At 39.1% G+C, this 12,903-nt stretch overlaps 1 protein-coding gene across 3 annotated transcripts in view; it reads right to left on the bottom strand.

Moving 5' to 3' along the window:
• Nucleotides 1-12,903, bottom strand: part of LOC149837378 (P-loop containing nucleoside triphosphate hydrolases superfamily protein) — a 227,338-nt gene that overhangs the window by 71,231 nt on the left and 143,204 nt on the right. For all 3 annotated transcript variants that reach the window (XM_090006002.1, XM_090006003.1, XM_090006004.1), the window contains 5 exons: nt 8,208-8,294; nt 5,883-6,032; nt 2,714-2,818; nt 1,839-2,042; nt 1,529-1,747 (listed from right to left, as the gene is read on the bottom strand). In XM_090006002.1, coding sequence (XP_089862128.1) covers nt 1,529-1,747; nt 1,839-2,042; nt 2,714-2,818; nt 5,883-6,032; nt 8,208-8,294 — 765 coding nt within the window. The remainder of the gene's footprint in view (nt 1-1,528; nt 1,748-1,838; nt 2,043-2,713; nt 2,819-5,882; nt 6,033-8,207; nt 8,295-12,903) is intronic.

The following is a 12,903-nucleotide window of genomic DNA, read 5'->3' as shown; positions in this document are numbered from 1 at the left end:
AGTTGCATTTTGAAAAAGGGGGCTCTATTTATCACAACATAAATATGCAAGGGATCTTAAGGTAAAGGCCGAATTGGCAGATGACTCTAAGAGAGTTGCTACTCCGATGGAGATGAATTTTAAATTGAGGGCTACTGATGGAAAAAGGCTTGAGGATCTTGTGTTATAATGGTAGCTTGTAGGTAACTTGAAATATTTGACTATTACTAGACCTGACATCACATACGCAGTTCATGTAATTAATCAGTTTATGAGTTTGCCCACTTCAGTTCACCTTGCCATTGTGCTTAGAATCATTCGGTATATGAGAAACACTGCATTTTGGGATGTTTTTTTCAACTTCATCTTCTACGGACATTAGAGTCTTTTATGATCCAGATTTTGGAGGATCGACTAGAGATAGTCTCTCAACCGCCAGATTCTATGTTGTTCTTTAAAGCTCTTTGATCTCTTGTAAGAACAAAAAGCAACATTGAGTTGCCTTATCCACAGTAGAGGCTGAGTATAAAGCCACAACGCAAGCCACAGAAGGAATCATTGGGACATGGCTTATGAGAGAGCTTGATGTCACAGTGTGTGGAAGAACTTGTATTGTCAAAATATAAATGCTATTCATATAGCTAAAAATCTAGAATTTCATAGGATAACAAAGAACATTGACATTGATTGTTACTTTACAAAAAGAGCTTATGATGATGGAATCATTGCATTAGAGCATGTCAGCTCAAAGGAGCAGGTTGTCGACGTGTTTACAAAAAGTTTGGCTCTTTTAAACTTTCAATCATTCCTTTCCAAACTCGGGATGATTCCTGTAGCATCATCTCGAGTTTGAGTGTTGAGAAGTGTAATATGTCATTGTATCATATGTAATGTTTGTATACAGAATTATTTATGATGGGTATCTTTGTAATATAGCAGCAGGGTAGAGAGTCAACAGTTTTTGTCTTGTAGTGTAACCAAAAGGGGTCGTTCCCTTAAAGATGTATTCTCTCTCATTTTTCAGATAGAATGAAGTCTCATTCATTCTTCCCTCTTTGTTCCTTCTTTGCTTGTTTGTGCCCTAATCCATCCTAATTTGTAGAGATTCCTCTTGCATCATCTCAAGTTTGAGGGGAAGTGTTAAATTTGATTTAATATATGTATTATTATATTGTGTGCTACCGCTCTTGCTATGTATATGTACATTTCATTCTTTTCAGGGTATTCTTGTATTTTTTTCAGTGACGGTGTAGAGTCAACTGCTTGTCTTCTAGTGAGGTAGAGGGGACTTCTCCCCTATATTTTTATATCTCTCATTTTAGTGCTAATGAAGTTTTCCTTCTTGGTGTGCCTTCTTTTCTCATCTCTAATCTATCCTTCTCTTTTGCTTTGATATCATATACATTTATTTTAGATTAAAGTAAAAAATGCTCTGATACTAATACAATTGCACACTTATTCCTAACAAAATCAGGAACCCTTATGAATATTCATCACATAAGAGTATATAAATTAAAAATGGAAAGAGAAAGAGAACAGTATCACATACAAGGAGAATTTCTAGATTAAAATTTGCCCTTTCAAGTTCCATAGTCTTCAGCTGCAGTGACTGTTCAACCACGCCAAGCTGGCCTTTTTCTCTGCTGATGTCAGAAGCCTTGTCATTCCTTTTACCAGCAAGTGACTCACGCTTGGAAATGTCACGCTCCAGAAGTGCACATTGACCAAGCAAATGTTTTAATTCCCGTTCATTGTTTGCTCTATCAGACTGCATTGACATGTTCTTAAGTCAGATAAAGTTTCTCAAGTGAAACATTGATCAAAGTATTGCCTTTACATATAAAAAGAGAGCAGAAAACCTCAAGTTTCACTTTGTCCTGTATACAGTTTTTCAACTTAGATTCTGTATCTTTAAGTTTAACTCTAGTCTTTTCAAGATCCTTCCTTAATGCTTCCTTTTCCTTTGCCAATGAAGAGGTTGATAAGCCTGAAATTTCTTTTTGTAAGCTACGAACTTCACAGACCAATGCAGCATTCTGCACTTCGTACGCATGGCAGCGCTCCTGACACAGCACACAAAATTCAAACTTGGAAATAAAATATATATAACATAGAAAAAATAATTAGAAATTCAAAATAATATGCCTACTTTTTTTAAATAGTCAATCTGCAAAATACATGTACTTTATTATAAAAAGCTGTTTATAATCTGCATGTTTATTCTAGTTGGGTTAAAGTTTGCTACAATTGTTTTGTATACAAACAACTTAGCAAACTCCCTTTATTTTATTTTTTGTTTTTTTTTTCGTCCGAACAACCTTATGGATGTGATCTACACGCTGTTTTTAGTGGGAACCGGATTTTAAGTTGCCAGAATCTCACGTGTGCAGGTGTTTCAGGCGATGCAAAAATAGATGGTTGTAAATGCACTGATTTTTCCCGATTCAAAGAAACATGTTTTCTTGCCAGAACACGATCCAAGGGTCAATTCCCACTAAATCGACCATGCTAAACGCATCTATGGGGCTAGACTGATTAAAAACAACTTGCATTGTGAGATTCCAACTAGATTGTATCTACAATCAACTGTGTATATTTACCCATTCTAGTTTACATATGCAATCCAGATGCTTGGGAGACTAAGCAGTAGGGATATCAATTGGGAAAAAAATACAGGGAGTTCTTCTGAAAGCTGTTATCTAATTGTTTCGAAAGACAATTATAAGAACCCTACCTTTTCTTTCTCATGTTCCACAATTTCTGCTGTGAGTGACGTACATGCCTTCTCATGCTTGAACTTTAGATTCATGATATGTTCATGCATCACTGACTGATACTTCTGCAATAGTGGCAGACAAAAAATAAGTGCATACAATCAAAAAAAAGTTGCATAATTTGCATCTAACAGCAGCATTTGAAACTTTAACTGGAAAAATGAAGTGATTCAAAAGAACATAAATTTAAAAAGCATAAACTAAATCATCATTACTACATGATCTTCTAGATTTCTGATTTCTGACAAAGAATAATCACATGATCCTTTCCAGATAATTGAATAGCATGATGATCTTTTGTCTCCGATTGAAAAAAATCAAACACATCAACCAACCAAAAGCTTTAGATCTAAACATCTATATATGGCCAATTATGACCATGTGGTTGCATAAACGGATGGAACTGTTCAGTCTTACATTATTGAAATGGATATTTTTTTAAGACGTACAACAGGATGTTTTGAACAGTAGGCTGGGAAAGGGTTAAGCTAACACCTATCCATAATTAACAAGTTAGATCTTAGGAAATATGGCACAGTTATTTTCATACTAATGATCGAGTCAAGGTCCAGTATTATGGATACAGCTAGCTTTTATCTAGAGTTACCAGTCGAGGAAGCGGGAGCGGGAAGCGATACGGGAAGCGGGAGCGGGAAGCGAGGCACTTTCAAAAATTTAGGAAGTGGGGAAGCGTGGGACCACTTAGAAGAAAATTATGAACCGTCTCGGAAGCGACCTAGGAAGCGAACCGGAAGCAAACCGGAAGCGAGGGGGAAGCGAAAAAATGAAAAAAATGGGGAAGCAAGGGGGAAGCGTGCTTCCCATAAAAAGGGGACGCTTCCCCATGCGTTTCGGAAGCGCAACGTTTCGCGCTTCCGAAGCGCGTATCGGGGAAGCGCGCTTCCCCTTACGCCTAGGCGCTTCCAGTAACTCTGCTTTTATCCCTAGTATACTGTGACACAAAGCACTTGCCTCAATTACTAAATATTTTAGTCACCATCATAGTAGGACAACATAAACACAAAACAATCACAGTTTTATTTCTTCACATAAATCTCCATCAAAAGGTTCCATGACGCCCATGGAAATCATGTTATTGTAAAGACGCCCTCTGGAATATGATTCCTGCATAAACGACAGGAGAAGGAGAAAGAAAGAAAGAATCTGAAATCTCAATGTGGCGTCTATCCTTATATAAAATTATGAGAGATTATTGTTAGAAATCATGTCTGAGGGCATTGTTTGTATTTGTCTTTTACATATTATTGTTATAATATGTTGATATCTCCAAAGGGTATTTTTGTATTTTCTCATGTAATCTTACAACAACAAACAACAACAACTACGCCTTCATCCCAAAACAATTGGGGTCGGCGATATGAACCAAAAAAGAAAATCATTTTGGGTCTTCCACATGAATCCTTCTCCTCCAATCATTTCTATCCAATGCCATGTCCTCGGTGAGGTTCAAAGCATTCATATCCTTTTCTATCATCTCCATCCAAGTCTTCTTAGGCCTACCCCGACCTCTTTTAACTAATATATTTTCCCATTTCTCCATCCTTCTAACTGGAGCATCATTAGGCCTTCGCCGAATATGTCCAAACCACCATAAATGATTCTCTCTCATCTTATTTTCAATGGGTGCAACACCTACCTTCTTACGTATCTCCTCGTTCTGAATCTTATCTTTTATTGTATTTCCACACATCCATCTAAGCATACGCATCTCAGCTACACTCATTTTTTGAATATGATGTCTATTGGCAACCCAACATTCTGAACCATATAGTAAAGCGAGCCTAATAGTCGTCCTATAAAACTTTCCCTTCAACCGCAATGGAGACTATAGAAAAGGAGCAACGCATATGTTAGTCTTGTTCTAAATTGTTATATGTATGCACCTACCAAATTAGGTCGGTACGGCAAGCGATGGCACGATAGCGTGATGATATCAAGACGAGACTCTTTCCCTGATGTTTCGCTCTTAATGATATTTTTGGTATAAGGGTTTCTTTGAAATTTCACATTTCATATAAACTATAAAACCTCGTTTTGAATCTATTTGGTTTCAATGAATGTATGGAATTATAAATCCGTTGTGTAATGGAAAAGGTTTACCCGTAATGCGCCCATGGTCCATTGACTTGTTAGTTCAAACATCTTTTTTCGCTGAACTGCTATTTTAAACTTTGATAAAAGAATGATTACAAGGCTTTCAAAATTTTCCTAAAAAGTTACAAGTCCGGAATTTTGGGGGCGGTACAAAGATAATCCTTTTTCACATGACATGCATAGATTCAAATACCAATTGGATCAACTTCCCATAATATTTTGGCCCCACGATTGAGGTCCTCCTGGCTAGGGAAAAGGGTCAAGAGTCCACAGGACATGGACATCTGGAAGTCAAACCCCATAGGCATAACCGTGACTTTACCAATAGTGCAACTATGGATCCAATTTGATTTCTGCATGCCCTGTGGCTCACTCCTAGGTGGGTTCCTCATCATAAACATTGTTAAAAAGAAAACAGGAACACTTGGATATATGAAATGGACCATGTGAAGACAAAAAAAAAAGTCCCAAATAATCATCCACATTCAAAGTATTAATGATATTTAAAATACATGTTCACTGTAAATAATTGTTCATTGTTAAATTTGTATTCACTATTCAGCTATAGTTTGATACCTATACCTGTATATCTTATAGCCAAGAGAATGGACACGTTGATTACAATATACCAAGTACATAAAACATTTACAATGCAGGCATTTTCACATGAATATTTATCTTTGTGACAAAATGTCACCAAAGATTTTCATCTTCTACAGAAACTTTAGTCAAGCAAACTTCTATGAGAAAATCAGCATTTGATTATTATCACCAAGATGATGAATAGATGGATAAAGCATATGAGCATAGAAATTGATGTACATTATAATGTCAAAGAACATCGCATGGGCCATTCAAAGAAACAAAAAGTAATCAATGTAGATAAAATTGCTTTTAAAGGAAAGCAGCCCTTAACAGCGAATCAGGTAAAAGATGAAAGACAAACATGGAAAATGTAAAAATTGAACTGTAGAGTAGATGCAGCTGAAACTCATAATTTATTGGGGAAATTACCGGCAGTATACTCAATAGCCCATTGAAGCTACAAAGGAGATCATCCACAAAGAGAAACACAGAATCAAAAGAATCCCTCAGGCATTGAAGTTCTGAAGTTATTCCTTCCAACTCTGTTAAAAAGTCTTCTGGATTGCTCACCTTGACCATCTGAAAACATCATACCCTGTGGTTAGTTTTCAATGCAAGGAAAAAAGCATGGTTGGCATTTTCGGGACTCAGTCTCAGATCGACCACACTTGACTCGGTGACTCGGGCGAGTCACCATTTTTAATTTATTAAAAATAAATAATAGACATATTTTATAAGTATAAAAACTCTTCAAAAAGTATATTGATCTGAAATATGGAATTATCATATGTATACATAATCTAGATATAATATGTGTGTATACCATGGTTTCCAGTCGACTATGTCACATGGGTGCGGGTGCGGGTGCGGGTGCGGGTGCGGGTGCGGGTGCGGGTGCGGGGATTCGGCACTTCCAAAAAACCCGGGTGCGGGGGTGCGGCAGGGGCAAAAATGTAATAAGTAATATATATATATATATATATATATATATATATATATATATATATATATATATATATATATATAAAGGGGGTTGGGGAATAGGCGGGGTTTTTTTTTAAACTTTGCAGCTGTCAGCTGCTGTCAGCAGCTGACAGGCAGCTGCTGTCAGCAGCTGACAGACAGCTGCTGCAGCTGTCAGCAGCTGAGAGACAGCTGCTGCAGCTGTCAGCAGCTGACAGACAGCTGCTGTCAGCATCTGTGCTGACAGCTGCTGTCAGCAGCTGTGCGTGAAAAACTTACTTTATGCTTGACAAACTAGCATAAAGTTTTTTTAAAAAAATTTTGAAGCCCATTTGGGCAAATTTTTTTTTTTTAAAAATGGACATTAATGATCCTGGGTGCGGTCAACGCACCCAGGATCGAGTTGACCGCACCCGGTGCGGCACCCGCACCCGCGTCGAGTCGCGTCGACGCGGGTGCGGCACCCTCCTAGCCGAATCCCTGTGACATAGCCAGTCGAGAAAGCGGAAGCGGGAAGCGATACGAGAAGTGGAAGTGAGACACTTTCAAAATTTTAGGAAGCGGGAAGCGTGGGACGACTTAGGAGCGAATCAGGAAGCATCTTGGAAGCGACCTAGGAAGCGAACAAGAAGCGACCTAGGAAGCGAGGGGGAAGCGAAAAAAGAGAAAAATAAAAACAAAAAAATAAAAAAAATAAAAATAAAAAATAAAAAAAATGGTGGAAGTGAGGGGAAGTGTGCTTCCCAGCGTTTCCCATAAATGGGAAGTGTGCTTCCCATAAAAGATAAGCACGCTTTCCCAAAAATAAAAGTGCTTCCCAGTGCGTTTCGGAAGCACGACGTTTCGTGCTTTCGAAACGCTCTTCAGGAAAGCGCGCTTCCCCACTTACCTAGGTGTTTCCAGTAACTCTGGTGTATACATATATAGGACAAGCACCTACAATTTCAAACTTTTAATGCTTCTCCACTAATAAAAAAAAGGAGAAGAAAACAACTTATATTTATGGGAAATAAATATGATAAATAAAAAGTTATGCCTTTTATAAGGGTTGGCAAATGAAGTGGTGGACCGTTAAATAGGCCACTAAACAAAGCACGCTTAATTGGTGTATCAATTGGTGTAATTCAAAAACAATGGACTTAATTAGATTTAATTAGAAAGTAAAACTACCTAAAAATGGTGAACTACAAGCAACAAAAAAAGTTAAATCATTAAAGAAGGCATGCTTGATTGGGTGCAAGGATGGGGCCTAAACTTTTTAAAAGAGAGAATGACTTGACTAAATCTAAATGTAATTAGAAAGTAAATCTACCAAAAAATGACTACATGCAATAAATTAAAAGAAGTGTGTTTTAATTGGGTGCAAAGGCCAGTGCCAGCCAAATTTGTTAACAAGGAAAGAACTTAATTAGACATTATTAAAACAGAAAGTAGATGAGACTGGGCTGACTTGGCCGAGTCTGAGATAAACCTTGACTGATTCAGCCAAGTCTCAACTGACTCAGCCAAGTCAAAGCATGAAGTTGACCAAGTTTAGTGCCTACTGAGTCATACCAAGTTTTGTACTCAGTCACTGGACAGTAGGAGACAACTTGGCCGAGTCACGAGTTGACTTGCCGAGTTTGCCAACCGTGTAAAAAAGACTGACTCTTCACAATAGCAGGAAGAAGGCATTCAATTTGACAAAATAAGTTATCACATAAAATGAATTTCCAGAAAAGCACACAAATTGAGTAAGGTACAGGGGAATGCACTAAAATCTGCAGCTTTATATCTGGTAAAAATGAATACCTCCACTTCTTCCACCGTTGTTACAGATGTGAGCTGTTCACGAGCAGTTCGTGTCTCCTCACGTGCATCTAGGAGTTCTTGGCAAAGCTAAAGTAGATGATAAAAGTATGTCAGTTGAACATAAACATCACAAAATAAATAAGCTAAGGTAAACATTTAATTGTAACCTATGTCAAAAATGTTATTCTGAATGATTAATTAGCATTAGGATTTCTTGTAATGAAATAAAAAAAGGAGCATATATTAGTTAAAAGATAAGATTCGGAACGAAGAGATACGTAAGAAGGTAGGTGTTGCACCCATTGAAAATAAGATGCGAGAGAATCGTTTACGGTGGTTTGGACATATTCGGCGAAGGCCTAATGATGCTCCAGTTAGAAGGTTGGAGAAATGGGAAAATATATTAGTTAAAAGAGGTCGGGGTAGGCCTAGGAAGACTTGGATGGAGATGATAGGAAAGGATATGAATGCTTTGAACCTCACCGAGGACATGGCGTTGGATAGAAATGATTGGAGGAATAGGATTCATGTGGAAGACCCAAAATGAATTTCTTTTTTGGTTCATATCGCTGACCCCAATTGTTTTGGGATGAAGGCGTAGTTGTTTGTTTGTTTGTAAATAAAAAAAGGAGCACAATCACAAGGCCACTAATGAGCTGAGCACACAAGCCACTGTGGGCAAACATAAGAGCTCAATAGAGTTCACAAGCGCAAGCCACTAAGGGTAAAACACAATATAAAAAATATATTCTTATTAACACAAATGCTTAAGAAAAGCATATCTAAGACAAGGGGGTTTTCCACATATATATACAACGAGAGAGAAGACTAGCCGTTGGGCCCAACGGCTAGCTTAGTGTTGCAAGTATCGTATTGTATCGTACGATACGGTATGATGCGTATCGTTACTTTTGCGTTTTGTGATACGATACACACTCGCATCACGATTGTTAAAAAATATAATATATGTAATATCTCATATGTAATTCTTTTTAGCCTTTTTACTCTAGTTATGTAATCTAGGAAGAAAGTAGTTAGGTTAGCCAGTTAGGTTAGTTTTTTCCTTTTTTATTTTTGACATTTGTAGACTTTACTTTTTGAACAAAGTCAAAAAGTAACATATACTAGAGAGTCGTTGGACTCCCAACGGCTCTATTTAGAGCCGTTGGGAGCCCAACGACTCTCTCTTGACCTCCTCCTCTTGCGTTATAAATATGGGGTTGTTCCCCTTTGTAAAGTATGCTTTTGTGTGGGTGTTTTCCCATTTGAATAAAGATTCTATTTTTCCATTGCTTTGTATACCCTTTTTTGGGTATATTGTATGAACCCTAGTGATTCTTGTGAGTGTGTATTCTTTACGAACCTTCGTGGTTTTTGTGAGATATCTTTTGTGAGTATCATTTGAAGATTCGATTGTAGGTCTCATCTTCTTACAACGATACAAGTGTATATCGTACACGTATCGAGTGTATCATACGATACACCCTTGTATCATGTTGTATCGTATGATACTGTAATAAACAAAAAAAAATTTGTTGGATCGGGTCGGATCCAGTTTTGGACCCGACCCGGATCCAAAGGGGGGACAGGCGGTCAGGCACCCCGACCGTCTCTCCCGTGCCTTTTAAGGTCGAGGCAAGGGAGGTGAGGGAGGTTCACGAAACCCCTCCCTCGCTGTCTCTCTCCCGCACCGCCTCTCGGTCTCTCTCCCCCGATTGACTCTCTCGTCTCTACACCCTCTGGAGACCCCTGTCAACCCGACGTCGACGCTGCCGCCACCTGCAACCTCCCTCCAACGTCGACGATGCCGCCGTCGGCGACCACCAGGTACGCACCTCCCCCTCTTTCGTTCGCCACTCTCTCTCTCCTCTCTACCTCTCCCGTCTCTTCTCTCCCTCACCTCTCTGTGTGGCCACGGGAGGGGTCAAACCCCCTCCCTGTGCCCCCTTTTGGCAGGAGAGGGGCTGAGCCCCCTCCTTGCTTCCGTTACGGTAGGGGAGGGGGGGCTGAGCCTCCTCCCTTCTCTCGTTACGGCAGGGGTGTTAAAATATAGCTTGCGTATGGATCTGGATCCAGATCCATACGCATGGTATGTTAATGAAACACATGTTGTTTTACTCTCATTAATGGCATCCTTGTAATATCTCTGATATTACAAGGATAGTTGTATTTTTGTTGATTATATAATATGGTTAGGACTTGGAGGTCGAGCATTGTGAGCCGCCCCAGCCATTGTGTTCTCTCTCTCTCTCTCTCTCTCTCTCTCTCTCTCTCTCTCTCGCCCTGTTTCCTGTTAATGCTATAGCAGATATGAAATCTGATATGGTATCAAAGCTCAGGCCATCCTGTGCGTGAAGACCTTCTGAAACAGTGTATCCTCTTTCAGCGTGAACAGCAGCGTGATCTTCCCAAGTGTATCCTCTTCCAGCGTGAACAGCAGCGTGATCTTCCCCTTCTGAAACAGTGTACCCTCTTTCAGCGTGAACAGCAGAACTCCCTGTGCGTGAAGAAGTTCTGAAATAGCGTGATCTTTCCCTGTGCGTGAACAGCAGAACTCCCTTCTGCGTGTTCCACCTGACAGCAGTAGCGTGTTCATCCTAACAGCGTTTCCTCCTTCTGAAACAGCGTTTCCTCCTTCAGTGTGCTCATCGACTGTGTTCATCCTAAGTTCTCTCTTTTCTGTTACTCTATCATCTGTGTTGGTTCTCATTTTTTTTTTTTCAAATCAGTTCTGATTCCTTAAATTTCCTTTCCTTCCTTCATTGTTGTTTTAGTGTTCTTTGTGCAGCCTTGTTTGGTCATACAAGTATCTGCCTTATTACAGTGTTTCTGATTAATTGAGTGATCTTAAATCTGTTTATTTCTTTTCATTCATCTTGTTTGCTCATTCATTATTCTACTGATATGGATTACTCTTCGTCTTCATCATCCGGTCCCTCTGCCAATTTCTTGAGTCAGCTTGTTACAGAAAAACTTACTCATTCTAATTTTTTGACGTGGAAAAGGCAAATCCTTCCTTTTATACGAAGTCAGGATCTCGATGAACATTTGGATGGTTTAGTCCCTATACCACCATGGCTTATTTTGCAGGAAACCAAGGATGCGAAATATGACACAATTACCATTTTCATTAAAAATCCAGAATATACAGTTTGGAGGAAGTGGGATCAGTCTTTAGTTGCTTATATTACGTCAACACTCTCTCAAGAAGTGTTGGTTGCTATTTCAGATGATTGCACTGCGGCGGATCTGTGGAGTAAACTGTCACAGACTTACTCTCAGATATCAGAATCCCGAGTTATGTTCTTAAAAAATGAATTTCAAAGTTTGAAGAAAGGCTCCATGAAAGTCATGGAATACATAGACCGCTTGAAGAGTATTACTGATCAATTGGCTGTTGTTGGAAGTGCTATTGCAGATAAAGATAAAGTTCAACAACTCCTCAATGGATTGGGTCCTGACTTTGACATGTTTACCACAGCTTTATCATGCCTTCCTCACTTGCCCACTTTTGACGACCTCCAAGCGAAACTTCTCCAGCATGAGATGGTTATGAAGCAAAGGGCAGAAGGAAATGAATCAACTCGTCCTCATTCAGTTTTGGCCATGGACACTTCTGTAGGTTTTGGACGATGGAATGGAGGGCATCAAGGAGGCAGAGGCCGCAGACGTTTTGGGCAGAGAGGACGTGGTATCTTGCCTACACCTAATATTTCAGGGGGTTTTAACATAGGGAATCAGAGGAGAGTGCCCACTTGTTTCCTATGTAACAAAAGACGAAATGTGAAAGCTGATTGTTGGTTCAACCCACAGAATAGAGGAAAAATAAACAAAATTGAAAATAAATCCGCTACTGTTGTGGACACAAAAGGGCCATCCACAGATATGCAACAACTTTTGTTATCAGCATTGTCACAGATGACGATCAAGCAAAATGAACAAGGCGAATGGTATGTTGATTCAGGTGCCGCCACGCATGTTACGGGTAATGCGGGTAAGTTATCTCACTTATTGCCTTATTTTGAAAAAGGTAGTATAGTTACGGGAGATGGAACTTATCCTTATTGATTCCATTAGTCATACTGGCAATGCACATATCCCTATGTCAAAGTCCTCACTTCACTTGTCCAATGTCCTTGCTCCAAATATTAAAAAGAACATTGTCTCTGTAGCTAAACTTGCTGACGATATGAATTCTTCTGTCGAATTTACTCCCTCTTCTGTTTATGTTAAGGATCTACGAACGAATGAGACGTTCGCTAAGGGGGAGCGACAAGGAAACATGTACGTCTTCAAGGAGATTCCTTCAGTGTCTTCGTCTTCAGTCTCAGTTCTCCAGTTGAAGTCGTCCAAGCATTCTTCAGTGTCTTCGCCTTCAGAGTCTTTGTTTTTTCCTTCATTGGCAGTTTTTAATTCATCTCATTGTAATAAGCCAGATATTTGGCATAGTCGTTTGGGACATTGTAATCGAGGTTTCGTTAAAAACCTTGTATCTGATGGTCTCATTCCAGAGTCTAGTTTATGTTCATTTTCTGATAATAATAATAAATGTTCCTCATGCGAACTCTGCAAAAGTCATGTTCTTCCTTTTCATATTATAAATAAAAGAGCTTCAAAGCCATTTGAGATTATTTGTTCTGATGTTTGGGGACCCGCACCTATTCCTTCTCTTTCTAGCAGTCGTTACTATGTTATC

The sequence above is a fragment of the Nuphar pumila genome, chromosome 5, assembly GCF_984573655.1.
Source record: "Nuphar pumila chromosome 5, dmNupPumi1.hap1.1, whole genome shotgun sequence".
Lineage (NCBI taxonomy): Eukaryota > Viridiplantae > Streptophyta > Magnoliopsida > Nymphaeales > Nymphaeaceae > Nuphar > Nuphar pumila.
This window is presented reverse-complemented; position numbering and strand designations above follow the sequence as displayed.